General features: G+C 47.4%; 2 protein-coding genes across 2 annotated transcripts in view; both read left to right on the plus strand.

Moving 5' to 3' along the window:
- Positions 1-2,804: 2,804 nt before the first annotated feature.
- SMIM19 (small integral membrane protein 19) lies at positions 2,805-9,124 on the plus strand. The gene is made up of 3 exons (XM_024214695.3): positions 2,805-2,956; positions 4,164-4,288; positions 7,596-9,124. Exons 1-3 carry the CDS (start codon positions 2,805-2,807, stop codon positions 7,658-7,660), a joined length of 342 nt encoding a protein of 113 aa, XP_024070463.1. The 3' UTR covers positions 7,661-9,124.
- Positions 9,125-9,606: 482 nt separating this feature from the next.
- The window catches only part of SLC20A2 (solute carrier family 20 member 2), a 67,321-nt gene continuing 63,203 nt past the window's right edge, over positions 9,607-13,724 (plus strand). The window contains exon 1 of the mRNA XM_024214698.3: positions 9,607-9,646. The gene's annotated coding sequence lies outside the window, so the exon portion shown is untranslated. The remainder of the gene's footprint in view (positions 9,647-13,724) is intronic.

Consider the following 13,724-nt stretch of genomic DNA (forward strand, 5'->3'; position numbering starts at 1 on the left):
CACTGAAGTCAACAGCAAGGCTTCCATTGAGTTTAATGGAGCAGGCTCAGACAGTGGCTTAGTTGTGCTTTATGCCAGGACCATATTACCCCAGTGCTCCCTGTTTTCTAATTCACTTCCAGTTCTAACTGAGGCCTTGGCTACACTCAGGAATTCACAGCGCTGCTGAGGCAGCGCTGTGAAGCGCAAGTGTAGTCGCGCCGCCAGCGCTGCGAGAGAGCTCTCACAGCGCTGTATGTACTCCACCTCTCCAAGGGGGGTAGCTTGCAGCGCTGCAAGCGAGCGTGCAGCGCTGCAGGCTCTGATTACACTGGCGCTTTACAGTGCTACACTCGCTGCGCTCGGAGGGGGGGGCGTTTTCACACCCCTGAGCGCAGCAAGTTGCAGCGCTGTACAGCGTCAGTGTAGCCAAGGCCTTAGAGAGTGAAAGCCATTTAAGTGTTGGAATTTAGGTAGCTTTCTCTCTTAGTGTTTTACTCAGGCAACTGAGATGAGCTGGGATACTCGTACTAGGAAATCTGAGCTGTGTACTCTTGCCTGTTCTTGGCGGAGGCCGTATGGCTCCAGAACCTGCTTGGTCTGATACAGCACAGGTTGGCTGACTTTCCAGGAATGCTAGAGCCTTTCTGGTCAGGCAGGCTTCTTCCAAATGGATGAGTTGAGAGCTCTCTGGCTGTCTTGCTCTGCCATGAGTCTGGGCTGCATTTCACGTAGTTACTCCTGTATTGAGCTCAAGAGCTTGTATTTAGCTAAAGCATATCTTTCAGAAAGGCATCAAGTCTTGACTTGAAGATATGGAGAATCTACTACTTCCAATGGTTAATCACATCTCACCATTAACAATTTCTGCTTTATTTCTAATGTGAATTTGTCTTGCTTCAGCTTCCAGCCATTGTTTCTTGTTTTGCCTTTCTCTACTAGATTAAAGAGCCCCTTTGTACCTGGTATTTTCTCCCTATGAAGATACTTATACACTGTAATTAAATCACCTGTCAATCTTTTGAATGAGCTAAACAGATTTGGTTCTTTAAGTCTCTTACTGTAAGGTATGTTCTCTAGTTCTCAAATCATTTGTGTGGCTCTTTTCTGCGCTCTCTCCAATTTTTCAACAACTTTTTTAAAATGTGCACACCAGAACTGGACATATTTCAATATCTGGCTCACCAATGCCAGATACATAAGTAAAAGCTCCTCCCTACTCCCCATTTATATGTCCATGTATCACATTAGTTGTTTTTGCCACAGCATTGCATTGGGAGCTCATGTTGTTGCTTGTCCTGTACGACCCCTAATTTTTGTAGAATTACTGTTTTCCAGAGTTTATTCCTCCATTTTGTAAGTACGACCTTGTATTTGGTTGTACTAAAATATATCTCTGTATAATTGCCCTATCCTCATCATATTTTACCATTCCACCAATCTGTGTCATTCTGCAAATATTAGCAGTGATTTGATATTTACTTCCAAATAATTGATACAAGTGTTGCACAGTCAGTCCTAGAACCAATACCGATGGAACCACTCTAGAAACACACCCATTCAATGGTGATTCTCTATTGACTACTTTTTGAGATCTGTCAGTTAGTTCTTAACCCATTTAACATGTGCTTTATTGTTGTTGTATAGTTCTAATTTTTAATGAGAATGCCATGCAGTACTAAGTCAAATGCCTTACAGAAGTTTAAGTAGTTTACATCTATGCATTTACCTTTATCTATATCAACCAAACTTGTAATCTCATGAAAGAATGAAATCGGGTTTGTTTGACCAGACCTATCTTCTATTTTTTTCCTTGTGAGGCTATAATTTACTGTTTAGATAGTATTTAAAACATTATTTAAAAAACACCTAATAAAATTTAGGTTTCAAAATGCCGTAAAAAGGACACAAAAATTGCAGTGATCCATGACATAAGCTAACAGCATTACACAATGTGTATTTTACACCAGAGCACTGAAGTTAAGACGGTTTAAATTCCATGTGAACCAATGTTAATTAAATGTTTGCTAAGTGGTAAATCCCCTCCTTGGTTACACAACATCCTAACTCCATGCTATTATGTTTCAATGAAATATAATGATGCCTCACTGCCTGGTGTTCTTTAACTCTTGTTTCCCGTGCTATGGGGTGGAGCTACTCAGTCCCATGCGGCAAAGGCCAAAATGTTTGTTTTTTAGAAGGATTGGGTTTGTAATTTTCATTCTGATACAGCAAAGTCTGCTTCGTCCGATACGCGTCAGGAGTGACATTCTTGCTGGCTCACGATTTTTGGAGTTTAAGGCCCCAGGTCCTGGAGGCCTGTGATAATCATAAAAATGTTAGGCAGGAGGGACCACAGGAAACCATCTAAGGCCGCCCCCCAGGCTGAGGCAGGACGAGCTCTCCCTAGACCACCCCTCACAGGGGTGGGTCTGGCAGGACCTGGTCTTCACAGCCTCCCCTAGGGACGCCCCCTCCCCAGGGCCGAGGTGTTTGACTGGGGTCCAGGAAAGCCAGGAGCCGGGCCTGGGTGAGCCGTTCCCGGGGCTGAGCGAGCCTTGGGGCCAAGCGCCGCTCCCCAGAGCCCAGCCGCCGACAGAGCGGGTCTGTCCACCCGGGAGCGGCGCAACCCCGCCCCCCAGCCCAGCCTGGGCGGGGCCGCCGGGGATCCCGCCCACCTCCCAGTTGTTTCCAATCAGGCCAGCGCCTCCCGCCCCCGGAAGTGACCTCTGAACCCGTGACCTCACGTCCGGCGCGCCGTGCGTGGTGTACCCGGAGAGCGGGCGCGGCTGTCCGCCCTGGTGCCGGTGCTGCCCCGGCGCTTTATGGCAGCGGCGGGCGCGGGCGCCGCGGGGCCCGGCGTCATGAGCGACAGCGACGCCCTGGACTACTCGGTGCACGAGGCCTGGAACGAGGCTACCAACGTCTACCTGCTGGTGGTGCTGGCCAGCCTGGCGCTGCTGGTCTACGCCCGCCGGTGAGGGGCCGCCCGCCGGACCCGCTCCTGTCCGAGAGCACCGCCCCCTGCACAGCGTACTGCCCAGGCCCTGCTAAGCCGGGCCGCTCCGCTGCCGGGGTCGGGGGGGCTGCACCCGGACACCCGGTCCTCGGGGAGTTCTGGGCCAAAACAACAGTAACATTCTGCATCATTTGTTTGTCAAACAACCCCCCCGTAATCACGCCAGTTTTAATTAGCTGGGTAAATGGATTTCAGAATACCTGTCTGCAAGTGTGTTACACAACAATACAGACAACAACAGAGTCAGGACATGGCTGCTTGACAAATCCATTCCTGCCTGGGCATATTAGTGCGGCACTTTCAGTAATAATTCATTTAGATGCAATACGGAAATCTATTTCCTGCACCCCTCAAGCAGTGCAAAGTCTTTGGGGAGCCGGGGTAATGGGGCAGCTCAGGGAGCGGAAAGGAGCCTGGGAGTAAACCTGTAGGGTTGTTGGATGTGGGTGGGAGAAGCATGGAACAGTTTTTTTAAGAGGAGGAAGGATTGTTGCGGAGCATCCACCATGTAGACCCTGGCTGACCCCTAGCCTCTCCCATTCAGTCATGCATATCTGCCCCTTTCCCCATGCGTCCCTGCAGCCCTTCCCCCTCCCTCGCAGCCCCCAGCTCAATACTGTCATCTCTCTAGCCCCCCCCCCACTAGCCCTTCTGAACCTACGTGCGCTGTAAGCTGTGGCTGCGCAGCAGGCTCTCAAGGGCCACACAGGCAGGTGGGAGAGGTGCCCCTCCCCCAGCCCAGGCCCACCAGAGCTGCAGGGGAGAGGAACCCAGGCCCGCCAGAGCTGCTGGGGAGAGGAGCCCCTCACCCGGTCCTGAGCTGCTGCGGCAAGAGAGGGCTGGGAGGGAGTACTCTCTCCCCACTGCAGCCCCAGGGCAGTTTGCACCCCAAACCCCTCATCCCTGGCCCCACCCTAGAGCCTGCACCCCAACCCTCTGCTCCAGCCCTGAGTCCCCTCCCCCTGCATCCCAACCCTCTGCCCCAGTCCTGAGCCCCATCCCACACTATGAACCCCTCGGCCCCATTCCCACCACATGAAATTTGTTGTGCTCAAGGTAGTTTTTTAATACTTAGCTTGTAAATAAAGACCTGGGAAGATACTCTTTTTTAAATACTTGGAAATGTTGTGTTGCAGGTTATTTAATATTCCTTTCTATATTTTAGGAATAAAAGGAAGATCATGCGAATATTCACAGTGCCTCCTACAGCAGAGGCACCGTCAGAGCCAAACTTTTATGACAGTATGAAAAAAATCCGCTTACGACAACAATTAGAGATGTATTCTCTCGGTAAGATTGTGCTCTCACCTCTGCGATGTTCAGATTCCTGAACAGTCAAAGAAAGATGCATGTTTTAAAATAAGAGTAAATATTTGGACACTGTAGCTCTTTGTATCACAAGTAGAACAAAATCTTACACTGAGGGCGCCCTGAGCTATTTTGTGCAAGGTTCCACGTTGTCGGAAACTAACAATTATGGAAAATCTAAGGGCCTAGTTCTGTCCTCACACGTGCAACTCTCATGTAAGGCTCTGATCCTGAAATATGGTAACTTCAATAGGGCTCTATGCAAATTCACCATGTGCAGCACATTGCAGAATCAGGCCCCTACTGTATGGGTATTTTAGTTGTCAACAATGAATCTAATATGGCAACTAGAAATAGCTCTTAAGGCCAGAAGGGACCATTATGATCATCTAGTCTGACCTCCAAATACTAACGTGCAGCAGAAGTATTTATAACTGCAAAGAGCTCAAGGTGGGATTTTCATAGGCTCTCAGCATTGGCCTAACTTTGCTTCCATGGAAGTTTTATTATTGTATGTGTATTATTTATGTGTACCAACAGTTCCCAATTCTTTATTACAATACCAACTGTATCTGGTGTTGGGCAACTCTTCATCGGCATGTAGCTGTCAGAGCTGCACCAGCCACCCCCACATTGGCATAGGAGGCAGTGTGGCAGAGCAGAGCTCCAAGGCCCATCTCAGGCACACCCTCAGAATCAGTGAGCCTCAACAAGCTCCCTGATGGCATCCCCCCACCCCAAAGAACAATAACCATACACAGTTGTGGAAGGGTAGATGACCAAGAAAAATCTAGTGTTTTTGAGTCCTGGTGTCTAAAAGGTGGTTTCAATTCTAAAATCAGGCCACCATCTAATCTATGAATGAGCATGGAAGGACAGGATCACATCTCCCATACCCTACTGTCTTTCTGGTGTGGGAATTTTTAGTGTCCCACAAACTAAGAACACAAGAATGGCCATAGTAGGTCAGACCAATGGCCCATCTAGCCCAGTATCCTGTGGCCAATACCAGATGCTTCAGAGGAAATGAACAGACCAGGGCAGTTATCGAGTGATCCATCCCTTGTTATTCACTCCCAGCTTCTGGCAGTTAGAGGCTTAGGACACCCAGAGTATGTGTTTGCAAGCCTCATCATCTTGGCTAATAGCCATTGATGGGCCTACGTATCCTGAGTTACTTTCTTGGCAAGGAACAGCATGATTGCAGACTGGCTTAACTGATCTTTGTGGAGAACTCACTCACTGACAGATGGCTCCTAAACTGAGCGGGTGGGTCAGTATCTGTCATGTTCTCTGGTTAATGGGTTCCTATGCTCCTCTGAGTACTTACCTTTTAGAAGTTCTTGTTTTATGAGGAAAGGATTTGGTTTCTAGAAAACTCTTCAGCACTTTCTGGTGGTGGTATACCTTTACTTACATACTGCAGGGTTGATACTGCTCCCCTTCCTTCCCCCACTTAGCTGGAGAATGATGGGCTATTTCCACAGTAGATGTGGGATATTTATGATGATGGTTCTAGGAGTGGTTTATGTACTCCAAATTGGTGCTGGAAAACTGCAATTGGCAGTTTTAACTTTTTTGTTCATTGATCCTTTGGGTGTTATTTTTCTCTTTCTGTGGAGACCTCTTTGAACTTTGTAGCCTCCAAGAGGGGGATTATTTTACAACTGTTGCTATAGGTGGAGTGGGTGGAATTCTTTTCATAAGGTACAAGTTGTAATAGATCCTTGTCACCTTCCAGCTGCTTTCCCTGTAGAGTTGGAGATATGTTTGATATGTTGATACTCCAAACTTCCATGGCAGCTAGAAGCGTCAGGGAGCCCACTACACTGGGAGCTAGCATCCTTCAAAACTCTTCAGGTATGGGAGTTTCCAGCTGGTTTTAGACTGGAAGCACAAAACCCAAATGTATGCATCTATTACAGTGTATACCTTCTGAAAAGGATTGTTAGAAGAAAGTAAGTTTCTTTTAGGTTCTTCTCACCAGGCCCACAATGGCCATATAGCGCTTATGCATTAATTTATATTTTTAAATACCATCTACAATAATAAAATATACCATATGTATGCAAGGGTATAGCTAGAGTTGCTGGGGGAACCATAACTTTGCATTGTTTCCTTACAACTTCTAAGTATATATAAATTAGCAGCATAGGTTTTGCCAGGACTGTCTCAGTGGGTCAATGGCAGTAAGTCTGAGCAATGTCATCACAGGAGGTGGTCCCTGAAAGGCGTATCCATTTGGGGAGAAATTTGACTAAAGGTATTGAGCCATTGTGGATCTGCACTCACCTATTGGAGTAGTTCAGAAGCAGCCTTCATCCTGCATTCTGCTGTGTACAGCTAATGCTAACTTCTGCTTTCAAATCACTGCCAAATAATGTGACTTCTGCTCACTGGCAACTGGATACCTCAGCGGAGTGGAATAGATACAGTTTCTTACCACTATGAGTTTTGCTAGTACTTTCATTGCCTTTGAAGATATAGAGGTAATTGTTTAGAAAAATTTAGGGAGATCCTCTCCCCTTTCTGTCCACATTTCTGACTGAAAGATTTCAGGATGTATCCCAGATGTTTCCCTTCCCATCTAGGGTGACAACTCTCCTTTCCATCTCCCCTGTCTTTCATTAGGATGTCTTAAGTCTACCCTCTGGGTTTCCAGAACATGTGAGCTGGATTGAGTGCCCAACTCTCCCACCCATTCTGAAGTTATGAGCTGTCTTTATAAATAGTTTATCTCAGGCTGAGATACTTTGCTTCATGGTCACAATTGGCATATTAGAAGCTGCTTAAATCAAGTTTATTACCCAGGTAGTTTCCACTGGGTAATAAACTTGGCTAATGCTTTTTTTCTTAGTAGTCTCTAGAGCTTTTTAGTCACAGAGAGTGGGACTATATTCTAACTAATTAGAATCTTTTACAAGTTGTAATAGATTCATTCATGCCCACACAACCTTCCCAGCAGTGTTGTATATATATTTGCATCCTTTACTGTTGTCTTCAATTAAAAAATAACAAATGGTGGCATTAAGGGTTGTTACACCCTGTCAGTTTAAGTAGAACATAACATCTGATTTTTGTTGAGTAGTTACTGCCTCTAAATTTAATGAATTGGAAACTTTGTGAAATCAGTGGTTTTCCTTCAATGAAACATTTATTTAAATTACAGACCAAGACTGGTCTCATACCAGAGCTACTTTTCCTATTAAACCCACCTTCCCAGTGATCACCATGCCTTTATGGAGTATAAGGGATTACATAATTTAATCATGTTTTAACTCTTTTCCAGCAAGGAAGTATGACCAGCAGCCGCCACCGAAACAGACTGACAGCGTACAGCTCTCAATGGAATGAAGTCTCAAATTGTGGGCACTAAAGCAATTTTTACAGTGCTGATCATGACAGGAGAGTTGGTATGGAGTCATTTTCAAAGGAACTTTAATGGCGTATGTTTTTTAAAAAACCCTCTCCTAAAAATATATTTCTTGGAAACTTTTCTTTGGGCCTGTTTAGGTACTTACTGAACATCTGTTGATTCTTTAAAAATGAAAGCACCTAATACATTCCAGTCTTGCTCAAAGAAACACTTGAGGGAAGATGGCTGTAGTCCATACTAAAGAGATGTTCAAAATGTTCCAGTGGTTTCCACTGTTGCCAATACTTTGGTGATCAGCTCCTTTGCTGAACAGAGGTATTTTTGCAACATGGCAATAGAGGACATTGGGGTTATTGCGTAAGTTTCTACTGTCTGTCTCCTCTGAGGATGGTTTCTTAGGGGAACACATGGAAAAGTCATGCAGTGCCTACGTGCCTGAACATTGCCAAGTTTTATGTCTCATTTGAACACCATTGGCTTCTGCTGTCAGGGACCACAGAACAGAACATTTACAATACATGTAATTGTGCTGCTGTAAATTCACAGCTGAAGTGAATAGCTCTTGAGAGCCAGAAATGTATATCATTGGCCTTATTGGAGGAAAAAAATGAAATTTTCATCTGTACAGAGAGCATAATTATAGTACTGTACTTTCCATGCTGAAGCTTTAATGAAAGCTAAGATCAGGAGGGTAGTACATAAGTCTTTTTTGCTAAAGGACTGTATATTGTAATGCTGTAGCGAAGATTATTAAAATTAGAGAGGACTCCAATAAACCAGCCAGCTAAGTGAGGTCTCTCCCTGGCTAGCTGGAGCACTTGATTGCCTGTTCTTTTCATTCCCTCTGAAGCACCTGGGATTGGCCACTGTTGGAAGATGGACCATTGGTCTGATCCAGTATGGCCATTCTTATGTCCTCCCCCAGTCCCAGGGGCAATTATCAGCCAGTGCAAACTGGTGAGTCTCTTAGGATCAGATTAGGACAGAAAATCTGACTTGTATCCTTTAACATGCCACAGTAGAGCTGTGCAGATGGAGAAATAATACATATGGAGCAACAGAGGAAGGAAATGCTGATTCTGACAGGAAAAATGCAGCCTAATACATCTGTAAAATAATATTCAGTGGGAGGGGAAGTTAAACTTGTAAACGTTGGATATCAGAGAAATTAGAGATTGAAGAAACCTATTAGGTTATTTATATCTGTCCTTCTGCTAGTGAAGGATTGTATTTATACTAAAGTTTCTACTTGTAAATTTCAAGTGGTGGATCTTCCTTTGGAAGATTTCATCAATAGTAGATCTCAAGTTGGGAAGTTGCTCCTGATTTTCAGCCTTAATTTCCCCTTCTTAAAGTACTCTTGGGTATGTGAGATGCTGTTTGTTGTATTGTATTTTAATGTGTTTAATGGCATTTAATAGTAAAATACATATTGAACGGAAGAGCTTTTCTGAGACATTTTCTTGGCTACAGTGGGCGGGGGGGGGGACACGAGCCTGGCGTTTCCATGCGGCTCCCGAGACACACTGAAGCGAGGGACGCGTACTTGCCCCCCCCGGTGACCAGGGCAGATCTCCACGATCGCGGTGGACGAGTGAGGCAAGAGCTCCAGGCCCTGGCGGATCCGAACCTTCCCCGCGGCACCCGGGAGTGCCCCGCTGTGACGCCGGGCAGCGGGGAAGGGGGGCCGCGAGCTCGGTACGGGGCTGCGGCCGGGGGGCGAGAGGGGTCAGTCCGAGGAGGGCGAAAAGGAAACGTCCCCGTGGGGGGGAGCGGCCTCCCCAGGCCCGTGCGGCGCGCGGCGGCCGCGGCCTCGCTAGCAGGCGCGCGCACTCCTCGGCCGGTGGCCCCCAGGAGTGACGCTGGGCCCGCGTCCTCACGTCCCTCTGCGCTTCCGTATCCGGGTCGCGCGCGATGTCCCTGCGCCGAGCGCGAGGCTGAGGCTGGAAGGCGCCGGCTGGGCGGTAAGTAGGAGCTGCCGCGCGCGCGGCCCGGCCCCTCCCCCCCGGTGTGTGTCCGGCCCTGGGCCGAGGAACGCCCCGAGCCCGCGCGGCCCGCGGGCGGGCGGGGTTGGAGTCAGGCTCCCGGGGCGGAGGTTACCGCCGCTCCTCAGCCGGTGCCCGCTAGGCTCGGGGGAGCGAGGGGCTGCCCCAGCCCGGCCCCGCCTGGCGCCACAACCCCCCCTCAGATCCCCGGGCGCCAGGCCCCTGCCGGGCCGGCCCCCGCCCGGGGCGAGAGCAGGAGGCTGAGGGGGGTGGGGAGCGAAGGAGACCCGCCGTGGGGGGCGCCCCCAGGGACAAGGCCCCCATGCACTAGCCGGGTTATGCGCCAGCTCCCCGGCCAACACAACGTGCCCCGGCGGCGGGGGCCGGGCTTGCCCCGGGGGCGGGTGTTTGAAGATCACTTGCAGCCGAGCTACCCGAGGGCGCGTTTCCCTCCCCGGCCGGCCGTGTTCAGACACGCGAGCCCCGGCGAACGCAGCTCGCCGCAGGACTCAACGCGGGCCCGAGACCCACTTCCCCGGAGCGTGCTCGGGGCGGGAGTGCCCCAAACGCAGGCGCGGGGTCACTAACCTTTAGAGCTTTGCTTTTCTTTAAAGTGAAGAATGTGGTTAAAAAAAATGCCCGCAGGCAGAATTAGGGAAACGAAACATTTTACCCTGAGGATGGAGGCGATTCACTTTGGGGCAGGTCTGCGGAACAAAGAGAGGTCAGCCCAAGTACATGGCTCAGGGCTGTGAAACACTTCCTGCCCTGCGTAAGCCAGCAGAGAGAAGAATTCTTTTGATCGATCGCAGGGGTGGGCAAACTTTTTGCCCTGAGGGCCCCATCTGGGAATAGAAATTGTAGGGCGGGCTGTGAATGCTGACAAAACGGGTTGGGGGGGGTGAGGGGTGTGGTTGGGGAAGCGGGCTCTGGGGTGGGGCTGGGGATGAGGAGTTTGGGGTGTAGGACAGTGCTCTGGGCTGGGACCGAGGGGTTTGGAGGGCCGGAGGGGGATCAGGGCTGGGGCAGAGGTTGGGGTGCAGGAGGGGGTACAGGTTGAAGCTGGGGGTGCGGGCTCTGGCGTGGGGCTGGGGATGAGAGGTTTGGGGTGCAGGAGGGTGCTCTGGGCTGGGATCAAGGGGTTCAGAGGGCAGGAGGGGGATCAGGGCTGGGGCAGAGGGTTGGGGTGTGGGGAGAGGCTCAGGGGTGAAGGCTCCGGGCGGTGCTTACCTCAGACAGCTCCGGGAAGCAGCAGCATGTCCCTTCTCTGGCTCCTACGCGGAGGCGCGGCCAGGCAGCTCCGCATGCTGCCCCATCCGCAGGCACCACCTGTGCAGCTCCCACTGGAGCACTGGAGGGGGCCATTGGAATGCATAAGAGCCAGAGTGGGGCCATATCACTGCTTCTGGGACCCACATGGAGCGCTCCCCGACCCTGCTTCCCAGCTGGAGTGCCGGAGCGGGGCTATGCGGCTGCTTCTGGGAGCCGTGTGGAGTGGCCCCGACCCGGCTCCCTGGCTGCAGCGCCAGCAAGCCCCAGACCCCGCTCCGCAGCGGGAGCTTGAGGGCGGGCTTAAAACGGGCCATAGTTTGCCCACCCCTGATCTATCACCTCTCCATTGCTATAGTAAATGATCTAACCCCTTCCATTGTTATAGTAAATGTCTATGCTACAGCGGCACAGCTGCAGGGTTTCTCGTGTAGATTTACCCTTAGTCCATGTGACACCAATAGAAAAGAACAAATGCAAGTAAAATATAAATGGAAATTAGGAGGACTAAGAGGAAGCTTGAAGGGCAAAGATCCAAAGAGATACAAACAAATAAGAAATTATTTAATAAGCAAGAGCGTCTAGAAGCAAGAAGCCTTTGAGAATTGTTATGTTCATGAACTACCAAAGAGTAAAGGGAGCAATTAAGAGGAAATGGATATTGTGGAAAACTAATGATTCTTTGCATCAGGCTTCATCACAGACTTACTCCAGACCTATGATTTTTAGGCATTAAAGTTGAGATACTGTCAGAGACTGACATGTCAAAAGAGGAGATACTGGAAAAACAGCAACAAGTTACTAGAACTGGATGATATATACCCAATAGTTCTGAAGGAATTTAAGACTAAAGTGCTTAGCTATTAACGAAAATGTGCAATCTCATTAAAATCAGTCCCTGTATCAGAAGACTGGAGGGATAGGAAACACTGTCTCTATCTAAAACAAATCTAGGGACGATCACAGGAATTAAAATTTCTTTAATGGACAGTTCATTCCATAATTTTCCAATTCGGGGATTCTTGCGCCTTCCTTTGCAGTATCTGATACTATGAGGCAGGATATCAATCTGACCCATTATTTACAGTTCTTGTGTTTGTAAAATGGTGGTCAAAGCTATCTGCAATTTATAAGTCTTGGTTAAATCAGTGTGTAGTGTGATTGACTGTGCATAGACCTTGTCTGCCTTCACACTGAATCTTGTGTTAGTAAGAACCGGCTATCCACTAGTTCGGGCATTCCCAAACAGGTGTGTGTATACCATTGGTGGTATGTGAATTTGATGTTCTATCAGCTCACTTCACAACAATTTTTAAGAAGGTAGTATATGAACCAATAAAGTTTGGGAACAGCTGCTAGTTGATTACTATGGCTTTATAATACAGTTTATGGAAATATGGCAGTCTTGATATAACTTTTTAAATATAATCTTACTAGAAACTTAAATCTCATCTAAAATATTGTACCTATTAGTATTACTAGTAAAATGTCCATTACCGTAACTGAAATAAATCAGAGGAAAATATTTTTTTCCACTTTGTACACTATTATTTCCCATGAAGTCTGTCAATTTCTCCTGTTTTGGGTTTTTCCACATAACAGGAGATGCAAGTTTTAAATAATCAAAAACTTTGTTGTTGGGAGGGTTTTTTTCCTTGGGTTTTTTTGGGGGGGAGGGGGGAGGAGAAGGGTTGCCAGGGAGCATGGGCAGAGCAGAGTTAACCAAAATGATTTTTGCTTTTTGTGAAATTGACTGGTTTCAATTTGTCCCTTTAAAGATGGCTCTTGCAAAGTCCCTAGTTCCAGCATCAGTGTGGACAGGCTAGTAGAGAAGTTGCTTTCTTTCCTAGTTGAGGAAAAGGGGGGGAAAGGGACAAAGAGATGTATTGGTCCCTGTGTGGGAAGGGATTGAGAAATGTGGGCTCGCAAAACTAATGTAGTGGAAACAACCAAAATGACAATCCTTTAGTTGGTAGTAATGTTACATGGGCAGGCAATAGTTAAGTGTCCAACATACTGTGTACAATACAGTAAATGAATCCAAATACTGTATCCACTGGGTCCATGGATGGTTCTTTTTAATACCCTTCCAGAAGATGACTCAACTTCACACAAGCAGAGAGTTCTGAATATTCCTTTTCTGTACAATACATATCTCACAATAATGGAAATTGGAAAAGGTCCTGATGGTTCATGACTGGATTTCAGAAGTTTCACACTGTCATCAGTGAAAAGAACTGGCTTACAGACTGAGAAATAAGATGTTGAATCCTTGAATAAATACTTCCATTTTTTGTATTTGTTTAAAATTATAAAAAATACTGTTTGGAAAACTGGTACGCACTAGTCTGTAAAATGGAAGTGCGGCTTGTTTATTCGTTTTAATAAAACATTTAAAAAAATCTTTCCAATTTACTAATCAAAATGATCTTTCTATGTACAGTAGCTAAGAATTTCCAGGTTTCTGCTAAACTGAGCTGGAAGCAATTGTGAAATGTTCAGAAATTCTGAAATAGTATGAAGCTGTGTTTGTTTTCATGGAATCAGGGTACAGATATTAAAGGAGATTAGGTTTAGTTCTTATGACCTTTACTTTGAAGAGCCAAGATAGTTTGGTTATTTTAAGATGGAGCAAGAAGAGAGAAATCTTGTCCAGAATACATATATTTTACAGTAAAGAAATCACTACTTGTAGTGGCTTGTGAAGAATGGTGCTTGAACCATGAATGAGAGAGAAGTGGTGTGACGAAGTGGGAATGTTCTTGATGTGTTCTTTGAATACTGAGTG

Source organism: Terrapene carolina, unplaced genomic scaffold (assembly GCF_002925995.2).
Source record: "Terrapene carolina triunguis isolate 2854851 unplaced genomic scaffold, T_m_triunguis-2.0 Scaffold136, whole genome shotgun sequence".
Taxonomy (NCBI): Eukaryota; Metazoa; Chordata; order Testudines; family Emydidae; genus Terrapene; species Terrapene triunguis.